Source organism: Actinia tenebrosa, unplaced genomic scaffold (assembly GCF_029948245.1).
Source record: "Actinia tenebrosa isolate PJP-AT-01 unplaced genomic scaffold, QUT_ActTen_1.0 PGA_scaffold8__29_contigs__length_14323225, whole genome shotgun sequence".
Taxonomy (NCBI): Eukaryota; Metazoa; Cnidaria; class Anthozoa; order Actiniaria; family Actiniidae; genus Actinia; species Actinia tenebrosa.
The window spans coordinates 2,253,815-2,272,534 of NW_028292585.1; the positions used below are offsets into that span (position 1 = coordinate 2,253,815).

General features: G+C 34.5%; 4 protein-coding genes across 4 annotated transcripts; 2 read left to right on the plus strand and 2 right to left on the minus strand.

Moving 5' to 3' along the window:
• Positions 1-129: 129 nt before the first annotated feature.
• Positions 130-3,196, plus strand: LOC116294360 (uncharacterized). The gene is made up of 4 exons (XM_031701954.2): positions 130-465; positions 1,068-1,205; positions 1,772-1,862; positions 2,435-3,196. Exons 1-4 carry the CDS (start codon positions 197-199, stop codon positions 2,711-2,713), a joined length of 777 nt encoding a protein of 258 aa, XP_031557814.1. The 5' UTR covers positions 130-196; the 3' UTR covers positions 2,714-3,196.
• A 62-nt stretch (positions 3,197-3,258) lies between these two features.
• On the minus strand, positions 3,259-10,424 carry LOC116294361 (ras-related protein Rab-13). The gene is made up of 8 exons (XM_031701955.2): positions 10,120-10,424; positions 9,909-9,969; positions 7,672-7,732; positions 7,111-7,188; positions 6,889-6,978; positions 6,692-6,757; positions 6,006-6,056; positions 3,259-5,598 (listed from the first exon to the last, which is right to left on the minus strand). The coding sequence occupies exons 1-8, from the start codon at positions 10,241-10,243 to the stop codon at positions 5,494-5,496; spliced, it is 636 nt and encodes a 211-aa protein (XP_031557815.2). The 5' UTR covers positions 10,244-10,424; the 3' UTR covers positions 3,259-5,493.
• A 272-nt stretch (positions 10,425-10,696) lies between these two features.
• Positions 10,697-16,016, plus strand: LOC116294393 (uncharacterized). The gene is made up of 13 exons (XM_031701991.2): positions 10,697-10,840; positions 11,236-11,340; positions 11,830-11,929; positions 12,069-12,148; positions 12,294-12,336; positions 12,600-12,703; positions 12,841-12,980; positions 13,483-14,136; positions 14,798-14,882; positions 14,975-15,023; positions 15,137-15,237; positions 15,328-15,411; positions 15,800-16,016. The coding sequence occupies exons 1-13, from the start codon at positions 10,802-10,804 to the stop codon at positions 15,869-15,871; spliced, it is 1,656 nt and encodes a 551-aa protein (XP_031557851.2). The 5' UTR covers positions 10,697-10,801; the 3' UTR covers positions 15,872-16,016.
• LOC116294394 (tRNA-splicing endonuclease subunit Sen34-like) lies at positions 15,241-17,709 on the minus strand. Its single transcript, XM_031701992.2, has one exon. It carries the CDS (start codon positions 17,706-17,708, stop codon positions 16,581-16,583), a length of 1,128 nt encoding a protein of 375 aa, XP_031557852.1. The 5' UTR covers position 17,709; the 3' UTR covers positions 15,241-16,580.
• Between the last annotated feature and the right edge of the window lie 1,011 nt (positions 17,710-18,720).

Genomic DNA, 18,720 nt, shown 5'->3' on the forward strand with positions numbered 1-18,720 from the left:
CAAGGAGAGGTCGCGCAGGCATTCGCTTTAAAAAAAAAATCGGAACCGACCGGAACCTGTCGTTATCATTTCGTAGCATATTCGTCAAAGCGTCGGATGTAAACAAACAACAGCTATCCTTACCATTCATTGAATATGTGTCAAAATTCTTTGATAATTGTGGATTTCTTTCTCTCTCGCCATCGAAAGCACTACGATGTCCTTTGGAAAGACGACTGAAAGCTTTCTGTGCCTTTTAGCTATGATTGCAGGTTTTTTTACAACCGTTCCTCTTGGACTCTTGAACGCTGAAACCGGTAACACATGTCTTTTGTTTGCGACTGTAGACGTTCTACAGAAAAATGTAACCGGAGGAAATATCATCTACTGTAATCTTGGTTTTTACTCTTCAATCACTACTATCGTCTTAGCTGCTTTTTTGATTTGTTTTCGCTGGTGTTGTCTCGTGAATACTGAAAAACCCAGGTAAGATTGGTTTGCATTGGACTTCGTGACTTCTTGTTACTATTGACAACATGAATGGATTCCAGAGGTGCCCGAAACATATTTTGTTTCCTCGTCAAAGATTTTAATAATATTATTGGAACCAGGAAAAAAGAATATTAATTAATAAAGATACATTTAGATAAAGTCCCAAAGAAATATTTTGAGAAATTTACGAATACCAACTACACAAAATTTTATTCAAACTTGAGCTTGTCACTTTTGATTGACCTTTACACAATTGGATTACAAGTTATTACCAGATGTCAATCAAGTAATCTTATTCTATTTGTTATAAATCCAAGAATTACTTAAATGCTGAATTCTTACTGCTGTAAAAAAACATTTTCCACACCTTTCTTATGCATGAAGATTAGCTAAAATAGTAAATTTGAAAAAAAAAAATTTTTTTTTAAATGACAAGCTTGAATTCCTTGGAAATTTTTAACATAAGTTGAGGCTGCATTAATTTTTTATTGCTAATGTGATGCCATTATAAATCATTGAAAACATCATTCATTGAACCTAAATAATTCCTTGACAGAAATTATAATATATTCCATTTTGGGTATATTTTTTTACAGCATGTTGTATGGTTACCTTACTTCTCTTGTGTTTGCAACTCTCGGATGGATCAACTCTGTTGTTTGCGCTGTTTTCATGGTTTCAGGATTTGTAGAATGGTGTAAATCAATTCAAAAAGGGCTTGCATCAGGTTCCAGGTACTGCTATACGATTGCTTTATCTAGATCAACTAGCTTTTTTGGGGAGCATTCATGGGGTGGGGAGGGCTATGGGGATTTGAAGGGGCAGCCATTTTCTCCAGTAACAATATTATTTTTGGGGCATAGAAAGCATTTTAATCTGTAATTTTTTATTTTTGGGGCATAGAAAGCATTTTAATCTGTAATTTTTTTTTCTAGGGGGGGGGGGGGGTCGCTTAAAACATCTTTTATTTTATTGGGGGAGAGAGGGTGCTCCAATGATATATTTCCAAAAATATTAGTGTGCTTACACTAAATCCATGAAACAAATACTAATTTTTAGTACTAAATAGTGATAAATAAACAATAGAAAACAAAGAATTCTGTATGAAATATTACTAATATTAGTACTATTTAATGTTCACGGTTTTAGTGCGTGCACTCTATTTTCAAAACAAGGTAAAATTCCTATAGCTTCCCCCCACCCTATAAAATGTATGTTCTCTTAGCAAGAGGGTTCAGTGTCATGCTGTGAACCTCATAGAATTCACCTCAGCAATTTAGATCTCTTTCCTTTGTCATAGTTGTGAAGCAGCAAAGAAGTGGGAATGGAGCTCCTTCAAACCACAACCTTTAGATGCAAGCAACTTTTATGTTTATTTAACCATGGTGGAGGTGAGATTTCGCTATCACATCTGAATTTGAAAGTGCATTATGGTTTAATGTGACTCCAACCTTAGGCTGCATGTATTTAACTTGCAAAGTTGCAGTTAAGTGGCAATGGACACCCTATGCTATTTAGATCGATACTGTTGATTGCATCTTGGTGCAAACACCAGACATCAAAACATGTTTTAATTGGCCTCTAATACTCACATGTTTGTCAGCTAAAATGTCAAGGTTTGTTGATTTCAAATAATATCACCTTTAACCAACAAACATAAAAGATAGGAGCCAGTTAGAACTAAAACATGTTTCGATGTTTGGTGTTTGTACATAGATGCACACAATATGCAGGCTGGTGTATAGCTATATCCATATATGATCTTATACCTGAATACCTAATATTGAGCATACTGAGGGAGAAAGGAAGCAACAGAATATAATTTTATAACGTCCCCACCCTGTGGCATTCTATTTGCCCCTCCCAGGGTGGTTAGGGATGAATATTTTCTAGAATCACAAATTACCAACATTCGGACTGTTTTGTCTACAGATTGAGAGACTGAGATATTTTCTATTTTCAGATTTCATCCTATAGCTCTATTGTTTTGTGGTTTTTGGTGGCTTTCATATCTGGCACACAGCTACGTAAATGGATAGATAACACAAGAAACCTACAAACCCCTTACATTAACCATGAAATACACACCCATTTGCCTGGGGTAATGGGTATGTTTGAGCCAGAGCACCAATACTCCATAAACCAGATACATAACTCACAAATGAGGCATGCTGGAGTATATGAAGACGTTTCTGATGACATGGATTCCCAAATAGAATATGGAAGGATTACTCATTTATAGACTTGTATATATAAAAGTATATGTCCTTATATTTATTTAACAAGTATAGACCCCTTGCACTGAGTCCCTAAAGGAATTTTCTGCAGGACAAAACAATGGATTTTTTTTGTATAAAAAAAGGCAGTCTATTTTTTGTCTCCCAGAACAATTCCTCTAGGAAATCAATGCAAGAGGTCTATAGAGTATGTGCATATTTCATCATTGCCACCATCTTGGTTGATGATAACAAAGCATTTTTCATCAGCTTCTCTTGTTAGATCCACCAAGATGGTGGCTGTTTCATTGTTATTAATATCTCTCAAGGGATTTCGAGTCACGTGGTTCACACACTCTAGATAAAGAAACTTCTTTTCTGGAATTTTTGAAGGAAAAAAGGAGTAGATGAATAGTATTTGTCAATTCCTTCCAGTGTATTAGTATGTGGATACCTCCATATATTCAAAAGCTCTGACTTATAAATTTAAGATACAAATTTTCAGGCAATAACATTTTACTACAACAGTATGTGTGGTTTTATCAAAGTTTAGGCCAAAAACAGCAAGTCATTTTAAAAAGTAAATATGTTTTATTTCTCTTTGCAAAGCAAGATCGTTTCATCTTGTGGGCAGTATGTTTTCTGATACTAATGGTAATGAATGGTCCTATAAAATATCCATACCTCCTTCATGGAGAGGTATTACCTTATTCAAGCAACACTACAGATTACGGACAATAAAAATTTTTGCTGAATAGACTGGGTCAAATTTCTTCAAATGCTCCTTGCAGCTTTAGCAGTTTATATTTTCTTATCCCAGGTGTTACAGTAAAGTAGTCAAAGTGTTTTTTATGTAGTGTTCACAACAAAATTTGTTTTAAAATGTCTTTTAGGCTTTTTTTAAATGATAAAACCAACATGTAGCTAGTTTGTGGTTGTCAAATCCTAAATTGGGTATTAATCCTGTATGCCTTCCTTCGTAATTTTTCACAAAGTTCTAAATATATTTCGTTCTGTCCCTCTGAACCCCTTTCCATTTCTTTTATAGGTATGGATATTTGACTGGACTAGTTGCTTCAAACAATTAGACAACATATTATTTAGAAGTACCTAGTTTGAATATATTACTGTGTTTATTCATAACAAATATTTATAAAAACGCTATTAACTAGAGTGAAGGCATTAAACTTGTGAAATAAAAATTACTAGTCAACATGTAATAGTCAAATAGATACAAAAGGAAACAGTGGAGTTCAGGTCTACTAATGTGTATTAGTCTAATATCTATTTCATGGGTTTAACGACTTCACTCTATTTGCAAAATAAAAAAAATACTCAAGAGCTATGAAAGAAATGAAAAATTATTCTGATTGTTCAGCATTGTGTTTTCCAACTATTTCACTGGTTTCAACCCTGAAGTTCACACTCTTGTTTACTATAATGTACAAAATAAGCACTCAGAGCTCAGTTTTCATTTCTAAGCATTGCTTCTATTCAGAGTAAAGGGTGGCTTTCATTTATTAAAACAGATGAGGATTGTCAAGACTGTACTGTTGTGAAGACTTTTTTAGGGGTTAGAAAATGAGTAAAGGACATACAAAAGTTTTTGGTAAAAAATAGGTTTTGGTAAAATATTATAAATATTATAGGAAAGGAGCATATACACTCGATTGCAGAAAGGTTGTTGTATACATTATTATACATACATCTAATTTATTCAGTATATTTAATGATATGCAAAATATGAAAAATCGCTTTATTTATTGTTTGTTTCATTCAATGACTATCAAAATATTTTTTTTGTCTATTAGATCGTACAGTTTATTAATCAGTTGTTTTTAAGCACTGAAAAAGGTTATTTTGCATTATGCATCTCATTAGATATTTGTATAAATGTATACTACAACGTTTCTGCAATTCAGTGTATGTATGCACTACATATATATATATATATATATATATATATATATAGTCTGATATTGGACCTGCAGTTTTGACATTCCCCTTCTAACAAATAAATGCCTTATTTTAACTCAGTATTGATATGTAACTCATCTTTGTTCTAGAGTAATGAGTTCAGTTGCCTTGTATGAGAGTATGAAACATTTTTGCATACTTTCTGCAATGGCATCGAGGTTCATTAAGTTGAGAACAATTTTTTACATTTTAGACTCATAATAAATTATTTCTTATAATTTTCTTGATATTCATGCAATTTTAAAATTTCTTGACATCTTATTAAGTACTTAAGGACTTAGGTCATTGATTATGTATGAGGTGAGACATGGGTGATGGGTGTGGTACCCCTTGGGGGGAGGGTGTGTACTATTATAATTACCCTTCTGTGGGGCTGACTTAGGTTGGCCATATACACCATTCAAAAAATAAAAAAATGAAAATAAAAAAACATTGAATTGGCTGCTATGTTGGTTGATGTAACAAGATAGCAATGAAAAAATATTTTGTTACGGAAAAGGAAGATGGTGTCATAAGACAGTTGCCTGAAATTCCAGTCAATGGATTTTTTAAATGAAAAATATCACTGTGCAGCCCACTGGGGCAATACATGTAGATTTTCCCCATGTGGCCTCATGTTCAAGTTTTAGGATGGGGCTATGCCTGCTTAAGCAAATATTTTTATTCTAATGGCACCATGTGACAAGGTCCATATTGTTGTTAGTGTTGGAAGGGGAGGGGCCGGATCTAGGGACATATGTACTCTTAAATATTAATGACCAATCTGTTAATGGTTATTGTTAATAATATTAATAACATATGTATTATATAGTACTTATATGACAGTGAGTCATGTGACAGAACAACATTGATTCTCCTTTAGAACTTCTTTTTTGGTGTCGAGAAAAATTGCACTCGATCGTATATCTGGCCCTCCTCTGAGAGGACTGCCATTCTAGAAAAAAAAAGAAAATAATGATACATTAAACTTGATGTTTAGGCTGCGTTCATAATGTATGGCTGGGGTAGGGGGGGGGGGGGGGTGGGGCAGGTGAAAATTTGAAATGTCCAAAATAATTCTTAAGACTCCCCCTCAAAGTCATGCAAAAAAATATGATCCCCCCCTAAGCAAGGCTTGTAGCTTCTTCCAAAAATTGTGCATCCCCCCTATTTTTTAAATACAATTTGCTCATCCCCTCCTTTTTCCTACCAAAATTTTCCTGATCCCCCCTTAATTTCACCTGCACCCCCCTCTGCCATTCATTATGAACGCAGCCTTAGATCCTTGGTTATTCAATCCTACTTCTATGTTTGTACCATAATAGTAGCTGTTTTAGAATGTAAAAGCATATCAACATTTACCTGATTGACTTCTATGTCATTAAGTATCTTCTTGCATATATCTCTGAATGCCTTTAAAAACGGAAATCAAGATCCATCACTTATGGTTAAATATCAACAATTAGAAAGTAAAGTTATAAGTTCTAACACATGCTCTGATTGGTCAATATGACATTTTAGATGAAAGTATCAAAAACTCTTTTTTTTTGGTGCGCACACTCTGAATTTCAACTTTCATAGGTAAAATAAAACAGTATTTTATTCATTTTTGTGCTTATTATTTTATAGAAGAGGTATGAAAGGGTTAAAAATTACATTTTAGATACTCTCATGTAAAGCCTTAAAACCACTTGACCCCTATGTCATGGTTTCTTCAAGTTCTCTTGTTTTCCCAGTCTGTTTAGATCTTGTGTTTAGATCGGAGACTATGAAATGTAAAACCATTAAGGCTCTGTTTACAAAAGACTTGACAAGCAGGTTATAGTACCCCCTAATGCAAACCATATCTCCATGAAATAGTACAAACTAATTAGTACAAAATAGCACCAATGAAACAATCAAAACAAAAAAATAGATGTTTAGTGCTGTTTAGTCTTTGTGCTGTTTCACAGATGTAACATAGCTTGCACTCTACACTAGGCAAAAAGGGATTGCACAGAAAGTGTTTTCATTCAGATATTCAGCTATCCTACAATATAAATACTTACTTCGTCTATATTTGTGTTTGTATAGGCACTAGTTTCATAAAACTGTATATTTCTTTCTGTTGCTAACTAAAATATTAATCAAATACACAATATTAATCAAAGACATTTTTCAGTAACAAATAAAATGAAAAAAATGAATGAATAAATAAATGGAGGGATGAAGGAATGCATAGGATGAATGAATGAAGCATTATTACCTTAACAGCGACTTCTTTTGATACTATTCTTTGATTTTCCACATCACATTTATTACCCAGTAATAATACCTGTACATTATTATTGGCATGCTGAAAGAAAGAAAGATTATGCTTATATTAAAAACAATTACAAAAACGTCAGCAATACTGCTTTTTGAAATTAAATGGGATGGAAAGGGAAAAGAAGTGGAAAAGTAAAAGAAATTAAATATACACACTTACCTCGTCAACATATCGCAACCATTTTTTAATATTATGGAAAGTATCTAATCTTGTAATATCATATACTAAAATGATCCCCTAGGAAAGAAAAGAAAGAGTCGTTTATTATGAGCCCACGATATTTATGCATATGTGTAGGGGAATGGATGGATGGATGGATGAATGGATGGCTGGATGGATGAATGGATGGCAGAATAAATGAATGCATAGATGGATGGAGGGATATATGAATGAATGGATGGCTCAAATGAATGGATGGCTTAATGGATGTGTGGCTGAATAAATGAATGCATTGATGGATGGAGGGATATATGAATGAAGGGATGGCTGAATGAATGAATGGATGGCTGAATGAATGGATGGCTGAATGAATGGATGGCTGAATGGATGGATGGATGGAGGGATAAATAAATGAATGGATGGATGGGCTGAATTGGCTGAATGGGTAGATAGATGAATAAAAATGGATGGATGTATGCAAGGAGGCACTAGCAAGTGAATGGATGAAAGAATGCATGGATGGATTGATGAATAGATGGATCGGTAAATGAAAAGTATTACCTGTGCCCTTCTGTAGTACTGTGTGGTGATTGTTTCATATCTTTCCTGTCCAGCAGTATCCCTAAACAAACCAGGAATACCTTGAAATATCTAACGTCAATGCTCCCTCCCAACTCCACCTCATTATAATGAATACCAATCCAAATTCACAGACAAGGCCAAGATATAATAATTGATCGTGAGTCTAGCCCAAATGCTGATAGGTAACAAGGTCTATAAGTGCTAACTTGAAGGCTATAAAAGGATAAATAACATGGAGATTTTCCACACCTACATTGACCCTTCACACTATATAGAACCATCTAGGTTAACAAGTCAATTGAACAACTAAAAATAAAGCATTTTGACAGATATTATAATTATGATATGTCATCAATGATATTAGATATGAAGAAAGTGAGTGACAAATTTTAAAAAATCTAGAACATACATGCAATAATGTAAAAATAGTGTTAATTTATACAAGTATATTATGAGTAGAACCGATTAAACCTAAAGTTTAAATACTGGATACCACAGATAGTATTCCCTTCCTGGGAGTATTCTAAAAACAAGGTTTTAAGACATGCGGAGTAAATCAGACAGTTGTGAAGGAAGTAGGGGTCAAAAGTAAGATAGCACAATGAGTCTTGTTTGAATAAATATATTACTGAAATGGTTAACTGCCTTACTCACACACTGTTTTTCATTACAATCTTAAAATGCTTTCCCAATGGGCCTATTTTTTCCATTTCAGACTTTGTGACATTTTCTTGAAAATAAATTTTTTTTGTTTAAATTGTATCCATATTCATGTGTCTTCTCGTGAGCAGGCTTTAAACAAACAATTATTGATACTCTAGGGAATGACACATTGTCTGAAATGGGAAAACATTGTGCCAAGACTTGAGGTCTAGTTCTATTCTCTTGGAAAATTATTTATTTAAACACTACGAGTATTATTAGACAGTAAGGGAGGTTAAATAGTATTTTTTTCTTTTATGATTAACAATATTATTAAGCATTAAACATAAATTTTAAAGCATGCATTATCCCTATATTAGATTCAAATAAAGATTTAAAAATCTCATATTCATGGTGCTTTTGGGAATGTCTACTAAAAATATTCCAAAAAATTTACATTGCTTTAGAATCCCCTAAAATTTATGCTGACAGAATAAAATAAAGTTGTGTACGCTTGTTGCGCTATATCATGAGTACTAGTGATACAAACAAAACAATACTCAAGTTGGTGAACCACTTCACTAATCCACATGACCAATGTTTAAACTATTAAAAGGGTGGAATATTAACGGCAGGAAGCAAAGCAATCATTGTTTGAATATGCATAATATTGACATTCTGTTCAAACAGCTGTGTAGTGCTGTTTTATGATATTTTAGTTGTGTAGAGTTTGGGATGACTGACAGGAATGAATGGCAAGGCCAGAATGCCTAATGAAAATATAATACGTACTTATGATTCTAATGCATATTAATTCATGCACATTTTTGATGGTTAACTGGTGGTTGTATAGTATTTGTGATGTCAATCATCATGGAACATTACACATAACCACTATTAATATACCCACTACATGACTTCATACGCAAAACAATTATCTTACTAGAATTTTCTAATGCAATTTAAATCATGTACAGCGAAATACCCTCCCAAAATTTTTTCTCTCTATAAATCTTTTTCCCCCCTAGGGGCAAAGTCCTAATGCGTCTTTTATGCAATTTTATTTTTAAGCTTAATATTTACGTTCTATAAAAAAATTTCTATGATTTACGATGTAAGTTATCAGCTTATTTATACTTTTTCTTCAAATACACCAATATAACTTTTATATAAATACGATGGTTATAGAAAATAATAAAGGCTGAAAGAGTTTCGTCTACAAATTTGAAATAATAAAGTTGGGTTTAGCAAAGTTTTGCCTTGGGCAAGTTGCATTTTGAACCCGAAAAAATTTCAAGGAATAAGTAATTTCTTAAAGCTGTTTTTAAGTGTTATCAATCAACCACCAGCTTGATTGTCCTACTTAGGAGTATAAAATGAGTTATATCTTTCCTGCCATTGGGCAATAGGGAAATTTTAGATTAGCTTTTTGGTTTTCTCAAAGGATTAAATTACCGCGCGTCGAAGAAAAAAATCTTTTAGTTGAATGATTTTGCTAGGTTATCAGTGCTCTAATCGAAAATAAACATAGATTTTCAATAAGGATTATCTCGAAGTTTTACAAAATAACTTACCACATCTGTATTCTTATCCGTTTGCCATCGACGAGTAAAGTTTTCATCTTAAAATCGATACCTTTGGTCGAAAATTGAACAAGAAACAAGATGAGTGCTCGACACGCAAAAAAGACGACGCATAACGACTTTTCAAAATATGCTTAAAAACTAAAGAAAAAACACCAAAAGTTTCAAAACAATATTGTTGTCCTTCTTGAAGACAGCTTACCTATCGTTGAGATATGGGACTTGTTAAATTCGTCGTTAGCAAAGCGGCAGAGAATACAAGTCTTCCCAACTCCAGAGTCTCCGATTAGGATAATTTTAAAGAGATGGTCGTAATTTTTGGTCATTTTTAGTGTGTTGTTATTGAAATTTTGAAAGACGAATCTCTTAACGCATTCATCTATACGTCTAGGTGAAGGTTCAGCGTACAATGAGTGCTTAGAAACACAAACTATGAATAATATTCATGAGTGTTTCCCGTTCGCGGAGACGCGAAACTCTTCCGGCGCCATTTTTAAAATATGAACTTTACTCGACCCAACCTTCACTCTTGATACATGAAAACCAAAGACGTCCCTCACCAGGGGAGGAGTAAAACTTTCGATAAAAATAATATCCCTACATTTGCATTGAGCCATAAAAATTATCGTTTTTTGAAGCAATGTAAGATCTACCAAAACTCTTAATTCTTTAAAGAAATAATTGTGACCAAATCAAGCTAATTTGAGGGTTTACTTTTTGCAGAGCATGATTGTGATTTACCCCTCTCCCCTGAGCACACATCAGTTGGTAAACAAAATGGCAGCGCGCTGAGGTGAAGAACCGGTTGTCGTTTTTCCTGTCTTTCCTTGACATCAGTAGAACTCCAACGTAATCTATTCTTTTAAGGATGTTGCATTGGTACAATGCCTTTTGAAAACAGGAAAAAGAACTTCTACTTTGAGGTAAATTGAGGGATGTTTACTTGAAGTTGCGGGTGGTATTAACAGCTTAAATTTTATCCAAAAAATCCTGGAACGTAAACACTTCCTTGGAGTTAAAAATAAATTAAGGGCAGATGTATGTGCATTGAAAAGAACAGTTTTGATTTTGAAAGTATAGTAAGGTACTGGAGCGTTGGATATACATGGATTATGACACCACATACGTGTACATTAAGCAGAAAGGAAGTCTAGTGGAAGTGCTATCTCAAGAAGATGAGCATTTTACTTGTCAAAAATTAACTTAAGAAAACATTTACAGGGATTATAAGCTTGAGTCATCTTCCTTGTTTGATAAAACACAGGAACAGGGTGTTAGTTTTCATTCTGATAAGATTTTTCTTTCATTATATTTTTAGGTTTCAAAAAAGATTGTTGTTTCGGTTGAAATCTGTGTGTGTCCGGATGTTCAGTGTAGCAAAAGATCACAGCAGTTTAAGTGGTTTAGTGATGTTCATCTTTTGGTAAATGAATAAAATGGTGTCTCTTGCTTTCTTTTTGTTATGTCAACAGTAGGGAACCCTTACCCCCCTCTGTCCACCCATTGTTTACCCCTCTAACTCTCCCACTTCCTTAGTCCAACTTTCTATCCCCAACACAAACTGTTTTCCCTTCCTCCTGCTGGTCTTCACTTTCTATTCTCCCATGCTGTTCTCTGAACTTTTTAACCCACTAATCTGTTCCTATAACCCCTTCTCTCCCCCCCCCCCCCCCCCCCCCCCCCCCACCACCACCATTCACATACTCCTTGTCTACCTACTCCCTATTCTAAGAACTTAACTCTCGTTTTTCTTTTATTTTCTGTGTTTTCAATCCCTCTTTCCAATTACTTTTATATCCACTTTCTCTATTCTTCCTACTCTATCCCATTTCACTTTTTCATGATGCTCATATTTTCAGGGGTAACTTTTATAAACAGCTTTGACATTTATGTTGCTATGTTATTATTTCAGAAACTACTGGAAAAACTAAAAGATGTTTGTCTTGCTAGAGCGTTGTCTGCTGAATGCTCAACTGTACAAGAGATTCAGTATGTAAATGAGATCATATCAGGTATGAAACCACCTTGAATTCTTCCTTGATGAACTGTGCACGCTAATTATCTGGTGGGAGCCTTTGTTGTAGCTTACGACATGTTACATAATATGTTGTAATTATACCTTTACTCCTTTGAATGTGGCTTCTTCTTCAGGTCCATCTTCTTATTTCCATATGAAGTACATTTTTAAAAAGAGAGGAGTCAAGCAATTTCTCATCATGCCAACTACAATGGTTAGTTCACCAAACGAGTTGATTAAATTTTATATTCCAGTTCTCATTTGTACTATTACATGATTTTTTTCAAAATAATAATATTTTATGTTTTAGCTGCATTTGGAAAAAAATTTAAACTATTCCCTATTTCTTAATATTTTAGAAAAATAAATATAAAGCAGATAACTACCAAAACAGCTATTCTGGTAAGCTTGTAGCTATACATTTTAAATTTATAGTCCAACCTTGGCCATAATGTTTTCCCATTCCATCTACCACATCATTCCTTTTAGAGTAAGATTCTTTGTTTGAGTTGTATCTATATTCATGTGTCTTCTCGTGCACAACTGCAAAACAAAGAAACTATACTTTAGGGAATGACATGTGGTCTGAAATGGGAAACTATTATGCCCAAGCAAGCTAAAAATGTCTATTAAAAAAGCAAAGCAATGATATTTCTATTTTCTAGGTGGAGGGCATACAGAGTTCTATTTATTTCCAGAAAGGCTTAAGATTTTTGTTAGCTTGGCTCCATTGAAATTTGGTGCAGTACTTAAAGAAAAGACCTCAGTGGTGAGAACACTTTCTATACTTATAACATTGGCCCAAACATTTGGTATTGCTTATTTCTTGTCTTGGGTATCCTGTGTTAAAATGACACAGGATACCCATCATGTAAGTTTGTAATTAAATTTTGCCTCTTCATCTAGAATAAGGTAGTTCCTGCTCCTAAGACTGCTAAACAAGAGACAAAAGCAGCAACAAAGGAAAAGAGCAAATACTTTGCTAAAGACAAAGATGCCACTCTTACTTTATCTGCTGTCAAAAAACAAGCTAATCTACGAAGCATGTGAGTTAATGATTTTGATAAAAAGTTTCAAAAAGCTTGGGTTATTGAAGGGTATAATGTATGGCTTTCATAACTTAATTATGCATACCTTAAATATCTATCCAAATGTCAATTACATCTAAAAATAATTCATGTGTATTAAACTATATACAGATACAGTAATGATAAAAGGGTAAATTATGCACCCTGAAAAGATGAAAAAACTGACATTTCCAACACTAGTCCTTCGTCGGTGTATAATTTACCCTTTTATCAGCTCACACTAGTTTTTTTAGCTAGTTATCTCTTCTATATACAGATACTTTTATTAAGCAGACACCCTTCATTAAATGGGGTTTTTTACAGTCCCAACATTTTCTTCCCTACAAATATATTAATTGTAAAACACCAGGCAAGGTCCTGAAGGTTTCTGCTCAAAGAGGAACCACAGACTGCAATAAACTTCTTGTAACATAGTTTTCTTGGCTTAAATACCTAATAGGTTTTTATTATTTAATGATAGGATTCAAAAGATGAAGGGCTTGAGCAGTGCTGACATTGACAGTGATGTCACTGGCAATAACGACCAGGAACAAGACAACTTAAAACTGCCATCTTTTACTTTAAATAATACAACATGTAAATCAACTGACCAAGAAAAGGAATCTAGAGATAGTTCTGTAGTGAATAATGTGGAATGTACACGCAAAAGATCCAGACAGGAAGCTAGTTTGAATGAGGACACATGTACAGGATCTGACACAGGAACTGATGACCAGCATGCAAAAAATAATGATTGCAATCAAAATGACTTTGTTACAAGAAAGCCTCTAAGTAGAAAAAAGAGAATGAAACTTACAGATAAACAAACCAAAGATAAAAATCCGAACGATTTAGAGAAAAGCGAAAGAAAAATTAATACCATGATGACTAACGAAGATGAGGTTGTTGACAGTCCTAAAGTCAGTGAAGCAGCTCCCAGTTGTTCAGTGGCTATGAAGGAATCTAGATTTCCTGACAAAGAATGTGCAGGAAACTCGAAGACGTTGAATGAATATGAGAAGAAGCATTCAAATCAGGAACACGAACAAGTTGTGGTGGAAGATAAAGTTGAGGAAGGAAAACAATATGAAAGTATTACGATTGATGATGCTGTTCCAAGCTTTGATAACGTCAAGTATGAATTATTGAATTATTTAAATTGCCAAGTGAAATAAGGATTCCAAGTCATTCATTATCTGTTAGATTAGGGGAGTGAGTGTGAGTGTGTAGGGGATGGGTCAGTGTGTAGATTTTCTCAATAAACTCTGTGTTTTTTCCCCAAGGAGGATATCTGCCAAGTGAAATAAGGATTCCGAGTCATTCATTATCTGTTAGATTAGGGGAGTGAGTTGAGTGTGTAGGGGATGGGTCAGTGTGTAGATTTTCTCAATAAACTCTGTGTTTTTTCCCCAAGGAGGATATCTGCCAAGTGAAATAAGGATTTCGAGTCATTCATTATCTGTTAGATTAGGGGAGTGAGTTGAGTGTGTAGGGGATGGGTCAGTGTGTAGATTTTCTCAATAAACTCTGTGTTTTTTTCCCAAGGAGGATATCTGCCAAGTGAAATAAGGATTTCGAATCATTCATTATCTGTTAGATTAGGGGAGTGTGTGCGAGTGTGTAGGGAATGGGTGATTAGATTTTCTCAATAGACTCTGTGTTTTTTTCCAAGGAGGATATCTGCCAAGTGAAATAAGGATTTCGAATCATTAATTATCTGTTAGCTTAGGGGAGTGTGTGTGAGTGTGTAGGGGATGGGTGTGTAGACTTTCTCAATAAACTGGTTTTTTTCCAAGGAGGATATCTGACCTTGGAATTAACCACATCAACTTTCTGCTTCAAAAGCTGGAAAAGAAACTCAAGCGTATCTTCATGGGAAAGGTAAGTGAGCTCTTGGATGGGTCTAAGGGGTGTTTAAAAAACCTACCAACACTTTGCTTGAAAACTTGTATTTTTAATATCCAAAATGTCAGGAATATTGCCGCAGACATGAAGATTATAAAAGAGGAGGTAGAAGTAAAGGTTAGTAACAGAACAGGATATACCATCTTTCATAATTTTTCTGCATCAAAAAAAAAAAAAATTATATAATCATTGATTACACTATAAACTGTGAGCATCAAAATCTTCAACAGGGGACCTCGCTTTCCAAGTGCGTTTTGGTTTGTATTCTGAAGAACAGCAGGAAGCAATAATGAAGGAATTAATGTCAATATTCTGTTCACGACACAACAAGGTATTCAGTGTACTGTTTTTTTACTCTTAACTTTTTTTGTACATTTGAAGAATCATTTTTTGAAAAACTATTTTTGATATTTTCGAACAGTACCTTGATTATATCACCAAAGTTCTACTACCTGAAACATTTATTCGTATCTACATGGAATTATTTGGAGGCAAGCATGATGAGGTAAGGGATGATAATAAAATTATTAGAACATATCACGTTTATAATAAATTAGCTCTCATAACAGCTCAGTGTCAATCCATCACCCATGGTCATGATTTGTTGGACACAATCGATCAGTCAGTGCTCAGCTGCCAGAATATTAATAGTGTACTATTAGAAATAGAAAACATGAGCTCATGCTGTATGTAGTTATAAAGCATATGGGCATTGACAGAACATGAGAGAAGTGTTAGGAGAAGCAGGATGCATTGCAGAGTGCTTCTCCACATTTCTCAAGTGTTCTCACAATCCCCAAGTGATTTATGACTACACACACCACAGCAAGAACTTTAAGCCCTGTATGTACAGTTGCCTAATGTAGTTATTTGGTATGTTTGTATTCTTTTAGGTTGAGCATATATTAATGGGAAATGAGAAACGGAAAGAAACTAGTCAGACAGATGGAAGTTCGACAGAATGAAGAACGAAAAATAGTAATACAGTAATAACCAAAGAAAACCATTTATATTTCTATCATAGTTTTGCTACAGAGGCACAAATATAATATTATGAAATTAAAGTTGATGTTCAATAAATATTCCACAGTATTAATGTGTGATAATCAATTGGTTTCACATTTCTTTCTCTTAATTCAACCAATCAGATTTATGTTTTCCAATCATGGTAAGAAGAACTATGGCAAAGGCAAAAGTATGGCTATAAAGTCAACATGATTATGTTGATGCTCAATAATAATGATGATGCCCAATGATGATGATGATTACCCAATTTGGCTTCATCAATATTTTTGGGCATCATCATCATCATAGGTCACTATCAACATTGGGAATCATGCCTAATGATGTTGATGCCCAATGGTGATGATGACCAATGATGATTATGATGATCAATGATGATGCCCAATGATGATGATTTTGCAATCTCCCAAGATGAGCTTAGCTCTTGGAGAGAACACAGAGTCAATATGTTTAAATAATAAAAAAATGATGATGATGACCAATGATGATGATAAACAATGATAATGATGATGCCCAATGAGGATGATGAACATAATAATGATGCTGATGCCTGATGATGTTGATAATTATATTGATCCACAATTACGATGGTAATGATATTGGAGAACAATGGTGATAAAAACCATATCCATTATCAGAGTTATACATGGACTAGCTAATACCACTCCATTTGATTGATGAATACACAACTTCACCCTTCTCACTAACAGTACCAAGAACTGCAGTCTTTTTAACAGTAGCTGCCAATCGTCCAATAGATATCAATTCCAACATTCCTATTTTCTTAGTCCACGGAACCACTAGCACAACATAAAAGGAATGAAACTTGATGGGATCTCCTGGATAGGCCAAGAATTCTCCCCCAAATTTTGACCCTGGTGTAATATAGAATCCTTTTTCCCATAAATCCAGGAATACTTGGTATTTCAATTTTTCTATTTCTGTTCCTGGGTAGTTCCATTCTTGAGAAACCAAATCCTTGGTTTTGTTTTTTGGCATTCTTGTTGGAATGTGAATCATGCATGCTTGTTCTATTTGCGAAGTATCTACCTCAAAAGTCCCAGGTTTTTCTGACAGACTTGAATCACTCTCTTTTTCCTTCATGGGCATTTCCACATCATCATAATCATCATCATTGGTCAAATCGTTTTTTATTGAAGTGCCTGGAATAACTTTTTTCATATTTCCTGTTTCATTTATATCTGTAACAAAACATTTTCCCATTTTTTCATTATTCCTTTCACTTCTCATTTTCTCAGTTAAAAGAGAGATATCATCATCCAAATTTTGATACTCATCCTCTCTTTTGGTAATTTTAGATGGTTTAGGATTATCGTCCTCTTTTCCTCGTTGTCCTTTTCGTTGTCTTTTCTTTTTCTTTCTTCTGCCAGCTTCGATGTTGTCTGCGAACTCCCTTTCTCTTTCTTCGTTTTCCCCCAGCAAGAGTTTAACTTGCCCACTAATGCTTTCCTCTCTAGCCATTTTAAACTCTTCTACCTCGTTCTGTGAGGGTAATAAGGGCTTAGTTTCATTCTTTACGAATCTGGCGAACTTTTTCTGTAAGAGTAAAGTCGTCTCCTCCTTCGACAACAACAAGGGAAGCGACAGGAACACGTTTTGTTTAGGTCTTCTAGGCAAGGAACCAACTAATGAACCAATAATACGGTACTTTGTTCTAAGAGTGTAAACATCTTCTGCATTCCACACGAAAACATCGTCATTATTACTTGCAAATAGAGCAATTTCTTCATTTGGCATAGAAAATGGTTCGTCCGCCATGTTGTTTTACTCTCATGTGAATGACCGCTGACGATTATGCGAGTCCGCGGACCGAGAAAGAATGGAACGGCGAGAACGAAAAAGATTGAATGGAAAAAGTATCAAACGCGCAAATAAAAATAGGAATTAAAAATTTCAAATTCGAATAGTTCAGGTTAAAAATCGAATAACCAGAAAATTCGAACAATTCAGGTTAAAAATCGAATAGTAGAAAAATTCAAATAGTTCAGGTTAAAAATCGATGTTTAAGTCACCCATCCAAGTGCTAACTCTCCTCAGACGAGCTTGACTCAGTATCTTGAACGACAACGATTTATCCACTGGACCACGGTTCCAGGGAATCAGCATAACAATAGCTGTGAAAAAAATGCACCGAATATACTAGACTTTCAGTATTTTTTACCGATTCCGTGCGTGGCAGAGATGCAAGGGATTAGCCGATATGGTCTGGGGGCCGGCTGGTCTCTCCCCTGATGCTTCGGCTAGAACATTTTCTTGCGTAATTCGTACATCCAAGGGCAGAAGGATTTAATCGCCGTCAGGTCCGAAGTCCATACGCCGCCTCAGCTCTGCGGATGTCTCGGGGGTATGGCAAATTGGAATCGTGTTTTTGAATTTCTTTTGGTGGGTTCCAATCTCATCTTATCCACACAAAATTTTTCTCTTTTTTTTTTAATTTATTTATTTTTAATTAGATTTAAATCTTTAACAATAAGGCAATCTTTTTAGTGAAAAAAGATTTATTTCCTAGTCAGTTGCTTATAAGCCTGTATAAGTGCGATCAGACGTTATCAGTCATACGAGCGAAAAGTAGAGGTATACTTTTTTAAATCTTTCCTGGCAAAGTTCACTGACAAGAACATTTATTGCACTTGGACCATCATATGCCCGCAAAGAACTAGTGGGTGGTGCCGTGAAGACTTCTGGGTACTATTGCGTAATTTTCTAAAAATAGAATGATAGGAAATTTCGAATAGTTCCGGTTAAAAATCGAATAATCAGAAAATTCGAA